The following is a 10,837-nucleotide window of genomic DNA, read 5'->3' as shown; positions in this document are numbered from 1 at the left end:
GGTTTCTAAGTTAGGTGACTATTGACTATTAAGTAATACGTATTTTTTAAAATATTTTTGATATAGTTTAGCAATTTTAAAATGTAACAGAGAAGACGATCAATTAATAAATTAGTGCGATAAGTGAGACCAAAGTAGTATAATGGATAATAAGCCTGTACAGTTAGCTTTAAGTTATTATAGCCGGCATTTTGCAGGGGTTGCCAACCTGCCATTAATAAAAAAAATACATAGGCAACCCTAAAGTTAAGGGTATGTTTACATCGCATAGGCGGTTTGGCGGTCTTAAAGTATTACTTGACGTGGCGATGTGAATATACCTTATTTATTGGCTGGTTTATTGGTATTTTTAATTTATAATTAATTTAATTATACTTTTATTGTGTCGTAAGCTAGTCCTATTTCAATAATGAGTTGAAGTTATGTATATTGTAATACTTCTACTTTTTGATTATTTACAGTTTGGAAAGATAATGTCTTTTATAATAAAGATTTTTTGTTTTTTGTAAGAAAGATTTTTTTCTCCCCCCATAACCTAATTACTAATTACTGAAATTAGAATAAAGTTCTGTAAATCACATCCAAGAAACGAAATGAAGTTGAAGTTGTGTTTGTTTTTTTGTGTTTTTTAAAAGTTGCTTAACCCTTTCCTTATGTCGTTCGAACGGACTTATTCCACTATTCCCCGTTGACAATCCCCGTCAACGGGGATTAATGAACTTTTTGTTCACTATTCCCCGTTAACGCCAATTGGAACTTATAATGGGGAATAATGAACTAAAAAGTTCACTAATCCCCATTACGTTCAAAATAAAATCCTAATAACAACGGGGATTAATGAACTTTTCAGTTCATTATTCCCCATTTAAAAGCTCCAATTGGCGTTAACGGGGATTGTCAACGGGGAATAGTGGAATAAGCCAACACTACTAGATAGCTACTACGCTACAATAAAAAGCATGTAGTTAGGTAATAATATACGATATTACTTAACTCGTGAAATTAGTTATCTCCTAATTAATGTTATTAGGCATTGATAATTTTATATATACGACAAAACATTGATAATTTTATCTTGTATCTTTTAAGTACGCAGCCATTTATCAGTTACTAAAAGGATTATCACAGCGATTAGTGGGACGCGGCGCCGTGGGGCAAGGAGTTCGGAGACTGCCTCCACCAGCCCGAGAAGCGATACGGGTACGGGGACACCGCCACCGCTACTTTTGTAAGTATTAATGGGTTCAGGTCTAAGTAATCTCTAGTAAGGGTCAAGGATCGGGAGATTCTCGCTCAGGGCGAAGGAGAATTCTCGCCCCAGAGAGGGGAGGGGGATTCCAGAATCCTGGGCGAGTCTATTCCTGCGGAGCAGAATTCTTACCCAGAGGATAGGATTCTCGCCCAGGGGGAGGATTCTCGCTGGGGGAAGACTGATTTTCGCACAGTAAGAAGGGGATTCTCGTGCAGGGGGAGAGGCTTCACGTCTGGGGAGGAGGATTTTCGCCCAGGCGAGGGGGATTCCAGAATTCTGGGCGAACCATTTCTCGCGGAGTAGAATTTTTTCCCAGAGGGTAGGATTCTCGCTCGGGGAAGACCGATTTTCGCACTTTAAGAAGGGGATAGAAGAGGGGGAGGGAAGAGGTTTCATGCCTGGGGGAGGAGGGTATTCGCCCAGGCGGAGGGGGATTCTCTCCCAGGGGAGGTGGTCCCCGGTCCTCCCAGGGCGCGTCTCTCGAGCCCGGGCCGGAGCCGCCGGACTACAGCAGCCAGCTGATCACGCTGGTGACGCCGGTGCTGTGGGACGCGGCGCCGTGGGGCAAGGAGTTCGGAGACTGCCTCCACCAGCCCGAGAAGCAATACGGGTACGGGGACACCGCCACCGCTACTTTTGTAAGTATTGTTGGGTTTAGGTCTCTAGAAAAGGTTCAAGGATCGGGAGATTCTCGCTCAGGGGGAAGGAGGATTCTCACTCCAGAGAGGGGAGGGGGATTCTAGAATTCCTACCTTTGTAAGTATTGCTGGGTTAAGGTCTCTAGTAAGAGTCAGGGATAGGGAGATTCTCACTCAGGCGGAAAGAGGATTATCACCCCAGAGAGGAGAAGAATTCTCGCTTAGGGGAGGGGGATTCCAGAATCTTGGGCGAACCCATTCTCGCGGAGCAGAATTCTTACCCAGAGGGTAGGATTCCCGCCCATGGGGAGGATCCTCGCTCGGGGAAGACCCATTTTCGCATACTAAGAAGGGGATTCTCGTGCAGGGGGTAGAGGCTTCACGTCTAGGGAGGAGGATTTTCGGCCAGGCGAGGGGGATTCCAGAATCCTGGGCGAGCCCATTCTCGCGGAGCAGAATTCTTACTCAGGGGGTAGGATTCTCGCCCAGTGGGAGGATTCTCGCTCCGGGAAGACCAATTTTCGCACACAGTAAGAAGGGGATTCACGTAAAGGCTATGTAAGATCATGGGCGTAATTAGCTTTAGGGCCAGGGGGAGGAAGATTACTACCGAAGAGAGAGGATACTCGTCCAGGAGGAAGAGACTTCACGTCTGGGGGAGGAAGATATTCGCCCAGGCGGAGGGGATTCTCTCCCAGGGGAGATGATCCCCGGTCCTTCCAGGGCGCGTCTCTCGAGCCCGGGCCCGAGCCGCCGGACTACAGCAGCCAGCTGATCACGCTGGTGACGCCGGTGCTGTGGGACGCGGCGCCGTGGGGCAAGGAGTTCGGAGACTGCCTCCACCAGCCCGAGAAGTGATACGGGTACGGGGACACCGCCACCGCTACCTTTGTAAGTATTTCTGGGTTAAGGAGTAAGGGCCAGGAATCTGAAATCTTCTGCCAGCATCCCTGAAGCACAGCAGTATCGTCGCAGCCCCATCAGCATCCTGAATGCGTCATTATACTGAGTGCGCAGGGCCCTGTATGCTCCTTGGGTGTAGTTTGTCCACAGGCTGCACGTGTACAGAGAGTTACAGTAGGCTTTAAAAAGTGTGATCTTAACCTGTTTAGTACATCAAGAAGAGAAGAAGAATTCTCGCTCAGGGGAGGGGGATTCCAGAATCCTGGGCGAGCTCATTCTCGCGGAGCAGAATTCTTACCCAGGGGGTAGGATTCTCGCCCAGTGGGAGGATTCTCGCTCGGGGAAGACCAATTTTCGCAGACAGTAAGAAGGGGATTCTCGTAAAGGCTATGTAAAATCATGGGCGTACATAGCTTTAAGGCCAGGGGGAGGAAGATTACTACCGAAGAGAGGATACTCGTCCAGGAGGAAGAGACTTCACGTCTGGGGAGGAGGATATTCGCCCAGGCGGAGGGGGATTCTCACTCAGGGGGAAGGAGGATTCTTGCCACAGAGATGAGAAAAATTCTCGCTCCAGAATCCTGGGCGAGTCCATTCTCGCGGAGCAGAATTCTTACCCAGAGGGAAGTATTCTCGACCAGGGGGAGGATTCTAGTTTGGGGAAGACCGATTTTCGCACAGTAAGAAGGGGATTCTCGTAAAGTCTATGTAAAATAATGGACGTACATAGCTTTAAGGCCAGGGGGAGGAAGATTACTACCGAAGTGAGAGGATACTCGTCCAGGAGGAAGAGACTTCACGTCTGGGGAGGAGGATATTCGCCCAGGCGGAGAGGGATTCTCTCCCATTAGAGGTGATCCCCGGTCCTTCCAGGGCGCGTCTCTGGAGCCCGGGCCCGAGCCGCCGGACTACAGCAGCCAGCTGATCACGCTGGTGACGCCGGTGCTGTGGGACGCGGCGCCGTGGGGCAAGGAGTTCGGAGACTGCCTCCACCAGCCCGAGAAGCGATACGGGTACGGGGACACCGCAACGGCTACTTTTGTAAGTATTGCTGTGTTAAGATCTCTAGTAAGAACCAGGGTTAAGGGGATTCTCACTCAGGGGGAAAGAAGATTCTCGCCACAGGGATGAGAATTCTCGCTCCAGAATCCTGGGCGAGCCCATTCTCGCGTAGCAGAATTCTTACCCAGAGGGAAGGATTCTCGACCAGGGGGAGGATTCTCGATTGGGGAAGACCGATTTTCGCACAGTAAGAATGGGATTCTCGTGTAGGGGGAAGAGGTTTCACGCCTGGGGGAGGAGGATTTTCGCCCAGGCGAGGGGGATTCCAGAATTCTGGGCGAACCATTTCTCGCGGAGTAGAATTTTTTCCTAGAGGGTAGGATTCTCGCCCAGTGGGAGGTAAGAAGGGGATTCTCGTAAAGGCTATGTAAAATCATGGGCGTACATAGCTTTAAGGCCAGGGGGAGGAAGATTACTACCGAAGAGAGAGGATACTCGTCCAGGAAGAAGAGACTTCACGTCTGGGGAGGAGGATATTCGCCCAAGTGGAGGGGGATTCTCTTCCAGGGGAGGTGATCCCCGGTCCTCCCAGGGCGCGTCTCTCGAGCCCGGGCCGGAGCCGCCGGACTACAGCAGCCAGCTGATCACGCTGGTGACGCCGGTGCTGTGGGACGCGGCGCCGTGGGGCAAGGAGTTCGGAGACTGCCTCCACCAGCCCGAGAAGCGATACGGGTACGGGGACACCGCCACCGCTACTTTTGTAAGTATTAATGGGTTCAGGTCTAAGTAATCTCTAGTAAGGGTCAAGGATCGGGAGATTTTCGCTTAGGGCGAAGGAGAATTCTCGCCCCAGAGAGGGGAGGGGGATTCCAGAATTCCTACCTTTGTAAGTATTGCTGGGATAAGGTGTCTAGTAAGAGTCAGGGATAGGGAGATTCTCACTCAGGCGGAAGGAGGATTATCACCCCAGAGAGGAGAAGAATTCTCGCTTAGGGGAGGGGGATTCCAGAATCTTGGGCGAACCCATTCTCGCGGAGCAGAATTCTTACCCAAAGGGAAGGACACCGTCACCGCTACTTTTGTAAGTATTGCCGGGTAAAGGCTGTGTAAGATCACGGGCTTTAAGGCCAAAGGGAGGGAGATTATTACCTAGGGGAGAGGATACTCGTGCAGGGGGAAGAGGCTCACGCCTGGGGAGGACGATTTTCGCCCAGGTGGAGGGGGATTCTTTTCCAGGGGAGGTGATCCCCGGTCCTCCCAGGGCGCGTCTCTCGAGCCCGGGCCGGAGCCGCCGGACTTCAGCAGCCAGCTGATCACGCTGGTGACGCCGGTGCTGTGGGACGCGGCGCCGTGGGGCAAGGAGTTCGGAGACTGCCTCCACCCGAGAGGCGATACGGGTACGGGGACACCGCTACGGCTACTTTTGTAAGTATTAATGGGTTCAGGTCTAAGTAGTCTCTAGTAAAGGTCAGGGGTAAGGGGATTCTCACTCAGGCGGAGGGAGGATTCTCGCTCCAGAGAGGGAGGGGGATTCCAGAATTCCTACCTTTGTAAGTATTGCTGGGATAAGGTGTCTAGTAAGGGGTCAGGGGTTGGGAGATCCTCATTCAGGGGGAAGGAAGGTTCACGCCCCAGAAAGAAAAATTCTCGCTCAGAGGAGGGGGATTCCAGAATCCTGAGCGAACCCATTTTTACAGAGCAGAATTCTTACCCAAAGGGTAGGATTTTCGCTCGGGGAAGACCGATTTTCGCACAGTAAGAAGGGGATTCTCGTGCAGGGGGAAAGAGGATTCTCGCCCAGAGGAAGAGGGGTGAGGATTCTGGCCCAGGGGTAGGAGGATTCTTACCCAGTGGTAAGAGGATTCTCGCCCAGGGGTAGGATGATTCTCACCTTACCTGATTAGGCGAGGGAAATTATCGCTCAGGGGAAGTGGGGAGTTTAGTCTAGGGGGCAGGTGGCAGTAACTGCAATTTTTCTACATAACAAAATTTATTACACAGTTTTGTGACTATCTGTCTCAGTTGCTCAGGCTGGCATCTTGCTTTCCATGACATTGATAGAATATTCAACAACTTTAGAACAGTGTAAGATTTTAAACTTTCGCGTCCCATTTCAACTAAAATAGTGAGACACGGGTCTTACTATTTTAGGACAGTGGCCCTGCACATCACTCGCAATAGGGATGATGACTGGGTAATTAAATCGAAATTCTATTTAGTCCGTCAGACAGATAATTAGAAAATATTACTCATATTTTTTATTTTTTTTCATAATCCAATAATTACAGCATTATATTGAGTTGAAATGTTGTATGACGTCACTTTTGAGTAAAAATTCTACTCAAGCGTGACGTATCGCGCCATTTCAACTCGATGTGGCACTGTTATTATTTAATTATGAAACAAAATAAAAAATATGAGTTAATATTTTCTAATAATTATCTGTCTGACGGACAAATAATTGAAATTTTTTTATCTAGCCTATTATCTTGGTTGAAGGACCATCATAAGTGCCACTTGTAGTCTAAACTGAATAAATATTTTTGATTTTGATTTTTTTGGACCTTATCCCAACTAATATTATAAATGCGAAAGTAACTCTGTCTGTCTGTCTGTCTGTCTGTCTGTCTGTCTGTTACGCTTTCCCGCTTAAACCTCGCAACCGATTTTGATGAAATTTGGCATAGAGATAGTTTGAGTCCCGGGAAAGAACATAGGATAGTTTTTATCCCGGTTTTTGAAACAGGGACGCGCGCGATAAAGTTTTTCTGTGACAGACAAAATTCCACGCGGGCGAAGCCGCGGGCGGAAAGCTAGTACATTTATATAGAACTAGCTGACCCGGCGAACTTTGTTCCGCCTTAATGGCAATAAATAAGCAGACTTTTTTTTAATTTCGAACGGGATAAAAAGTATCCTATGTCCTTCTCCTGGCTCTAAACTACCTCCCTGACAATTTTCAGCTAAATCGGTTCAGCCGTTCTTGAGTTATAAGCGAAGTAACTAACACGACTTTCTTTTATATAAGGGAGAGTCCGCTAATTTGGACCAGTTTTTTTCAATCCCATTTTACACATAGTTTTCTTTTGTTTTTGCTAATGTCCATGGTATATAATAAAAGATACATTATTCAAGTTACTATTTCATAAGTATTAATTAACATGATTGTTGTATATTTAGCACAAATCAACAAAGTACGAGTTCAGAGCTTCGGTCCAATTTAGCCAACCGGTTGGATAATTTGTACCACAGGGTTACTAAATTGAATTTCAATAAATTTCAAGCCTATAAAAAAACTATGGCAAAATATTATACGATACATTCTTAACAAATTAGGAAACGAAAAGGAACAGTAGTTAATAACATAGACAATCGATATTGTTTTACACGTTATCACGATTTTGAGTACAAGTTTTGTAATTCCAATTATCATAACGCACACTTGTACCTAATCTACTTTGCCAGTCTTTTGCTTTCATTTATTGTTAGTCAAACATAACTACGCTATTATAACTGCAATATATGATTTACTAAAAAAATTTCAAAATCCTTTGGTAAAGTTCCATACAACTTGATGTGGTACAATTTAGCCGACTAGGTGATAGTGCTTTTAAAAAATCGGTAAAAAAATATAGCTTATAAATACCGATTTTTTTTAAAATAATTGTAATCCACACTAATTTACGCTTCTAAATAATATATTAGAAACACCCTGTGATTAAATTTAACAAAATTACAAACTAAACATGTATTGTCAAAAGTTACTTGAAAACAATGAAAAAATACTTTTCAAAATAAAACACACGTGTTTGTTGTCACGGCAAAAACCACATGACCGATATTAATTTATTTTAGTTGTGTATCGCTGAATGTTGCAATTACAGATATTCAATAAATACTTTACGAAATATGAGGGTGGTACAATTTACCCGGCGGTACAATATACCGAACTCTCCCCTATATAGATATGTCTGACGCCGTACCATCGTATTGCAGGTAGCGGGCAATCCCCGTAACTCGCTTCGTCACGGGCGCGGCTACGGGACGGTGGAGCGGCTGGTGTCGGAGCAAGACGACGCGTGGGTGGTCGTTGCTACTGACGCGGACTGGGAGACCAAGTGAGTTCGATACTCTTCCTCTGTTTAGCAATTAACAATAAGTACGATATTCCTTTGAGTACGGCACTGTACTGGAGGAAAGTCGATACTTATCTTCAAAGTTCCATGTTCTTTTGATAAATACATTTTTTTAAATTTAGTTGCGAATTTAGTTTTCATTCGCGACAAAATCGGCCTTCACTGGTGGGGTTTTTATTGATGATCAAGCTGTATAAAATATCCTGATTATGCAATAGTTGCACCGATGGCAACGAGAAGGGGAAATAGTCTCGTTTGTATCAATGACTACCTAGTAATATTTTAGCCATGTGGTTCCCGCAAAGTAGAATAAGACATAATATTCGTAGATAGTACCATTCTTTCCGTGGATGTCGTACTAAGGGAAATGCGAATATCAGGCCTTCATAATTCATCTGGCGAACCTGGGCCAGTGTAGGCCAAATGCTACATTTTCTTTCGCATGGTGCGCGGTTTCTCGCCATGCGATTGCTTTCGATATTGCTCTCTCTCCCTATTAGCATTAACGACTATAATCAGTGGCGGCGTAGCATGGGATGGCACCCGGCCCGTCATAAGTCCATAATGTAAGTTAGGTATACATAAATAGCAGGGGGTAAGGCACCCCAGAATGGTCTGGTACCCCCCATGATATTTGGATACCAATCGCGATCTTTGTCATGCAGTTGCGCCAGTGAGTACTAATCTGCGTGACTGTTATTGTCACCCCCTAATGCCTGGCACCCGGGGGGGACAGCCCCCCCCCCCCCCCTTACACCGCTATTGACTATAATTCTCCACTCCAGGTACATCTGGCGCCGCAACTCCGTGGTCCTGGGCACGAGCCACGCCCAGCTACAGTGGGACATCCCCGCGGGAACGCAGCCTGGCACGTACCGCCTGCACCACTACGGCAACTACAAGTACATCCTCGGCGGCATCTACCCCTACCACGGCTTCTCAGACCCCTTCGAGGTCAGCTAACTGACCTCTATCGGTTTGTAACATAAGATTTTCAACTTTCGCGTTCCATTTCAAATTAAATAGAAAGACACGGGTCTTAAGTCAAGCCGTGAGTACATAGGCGGTTATCACCCTGCGCCGCGGTCCGCGTGATTTCATATAAAAAGTCCTGCGCGCAGACGCATTGCCAGTCTGTTGTGCCGCGCGCGCGTGTTTTCTATACAAACTGAGGTACTTGCATACAATGATTAAATCTGTCGCCCCGCGTACCACGGCTTCTCCGACCCCTTCGAGGTCAGCTAACTGACCTCTATCGGTTTGTAACATAAGGCTAAGTTGCACCACCTTATTTTGACCGTAACAATAACAGTGACCCGTGCTTTTTGTATTGCTGCTTTTACACTATGCGGAAATTAGCCGAGTCAAGTCAAAAAAACAGAAGAGTGGGGATGAAATTAATTCATAATTCATCCCCACTCCACTGTTTTTTTGACTTGACTTGGCTAATTTTCGCGCAGTGTAAACGCAGCATATGGAGTTTGACAGATTTTTGACGTTTGTCGAAGTTAAAGTAAGATGGTGCAACTCAGCCTAAGATTTTGAACATTCGCGTTCTATTTCGACAATAAAAAAACACGGGTCTTAAGAAACGTCAGCCGTGAGTACATAATGTAACTCATTAATAAATGGCACGTTAAGACCCTTTCTATTTAACTGAACTTAAGTTATACTTTGACCCAAAGAAAGGACATCATCCACGTTTCATATATTTTTGGTCCAAAATCAAAAGTGCCGGCCAACAAAAAAAAGTGCTGTATTCTGACAGAATACGTCTGCCTTAGCATTTGTTACTATGGCACCAAAGCCGTAGCTCCACTGTGCGTCGAGTATTTGAGATCTAAAAGTCATCGACTATTCATACATTTTTTGTTCAAAATCAAAAGTGTCGGCCAATTAAAAATAAAGTGCTGTATGCTGACAGAATACGTCCGCCTTAGCATTTGTTACTATGGCACCAAAGCTGTAGCACCACTATGCGTCGAGTATTTGAGATCTAAAATTCATCGACGATTCATACATTTTTTGTTCAAAATCAAAAATGTCGACCAATAAAAAAAAAGTGCTGTATTCTGACAGAATACGTCCGCCTTAGCATTTGTTACTATGACACCAAAGCTGTAGCACCACTGTGCATCGTAGTATTTGAGATCAAAGTCAGTCGTTTCATATATTTTTAGAACTCAAATACTACGATGCACAGTGGTGCTACAGCTTTGGTGCCATAGTAATAAATGTTAAGGCGGACGTATTCTATCAGAATACAGTACTTTTATTTTTTGGCCGGCACATTTGATTTTGGACCAAACTGGATGATGTCCTTTGAAAACAAAATCGTGGAAATATTACTGTAATTGCTACAAATATCTACATACGTAAATATCAACATGCGCTTTTTGTGGTTAGGTAATCGCGGTTAAGGTCATAGCAGACTAATCAACTCGGAAAGGGATGTGACAGGACAGTGTTACTGTATCGCCTTTCGCCGGGAGGCGAGGCGTACGTTACGGTGCACATAAGTTTTTCAGTACGACCGCCCCGAGTTGATACGGTTGCGATCCGTTTCCGGGTTGATAAGTGTGCTTCGTCCTTTAGTCTACTCACTCTCTCGTTTGTACATCATATTTTAATAAGGTCATATAAACTCATATGGTAGGTACGAATTACCTTTTCGGAGACGTCTACCTATCCCTTTCAGACCCACGACGAAACTAAACAAGGTAGTAATAAAAAAAATCGATATTCATTATCTTTGGGGATCAGAGAAAATGAAAATTGAACATTTTCAGTGGTACTATGTTGTTTTCATGGTTTTTCAGGGGGCGTACAATTGTATCATCGTGGGCCCAACTCATTCAAAGTCACAATACAAAAAAAATTTATTCGAGGGCATTTAATGCAATTCA

At 45.6% G+C, this 10,837-nt stretch overlaps 1 protein-coding gene across 1 annotated transcript; it reads left to right on the top strand.

Annotated features, from left to right (window-relative positions):
• Nucleotides 1–1,135: 1,135 nt before the first annotated feature.
• LOC114361316 (uncharacterized) lies at nt 1,136–9,303 on the top strand (the record flags this gene model as incomplete). Its single annotated transcript, XM_028316309.1, has 7 exons — nt 1,136–1,228; nt 1,723–1,890; nt 2,614–2,744; nt 3,371–3,473; nt 3,565–3,834; nt 7,792–7,913; nt 8,717–9,303. Coding segments are annotated over 7 exons (1,065 nt in total), but the record flags the coding sequence as incomplete, so codon positions are not given.
• Between the last annotated feature and the right edge of the window lie 1,534 nt (nt 9,304–10,837).

This window comes from Ostrinia furnacalis, unplaced genomic scaffold, assembly GCF_004193835.3.
Source record: "Ostrinia furnacalis isolate ACB-3 unplaced genomic scaffold, ASM419383v2 OfSCF5559, whole genome shotgun sequence".
In the NCBI taxonomy this organism is placed as follows: Eukaryota; Metazoa; Arthropoda; class Insecta; order Lepidoptera; family Crambidae; genus Ostrinia; species Ostrinia furnacalis.
Note: the sequence above shows the minus strand (reverse complement) of the source record. Positions and strands in the feature narration are given on the sequence as shown.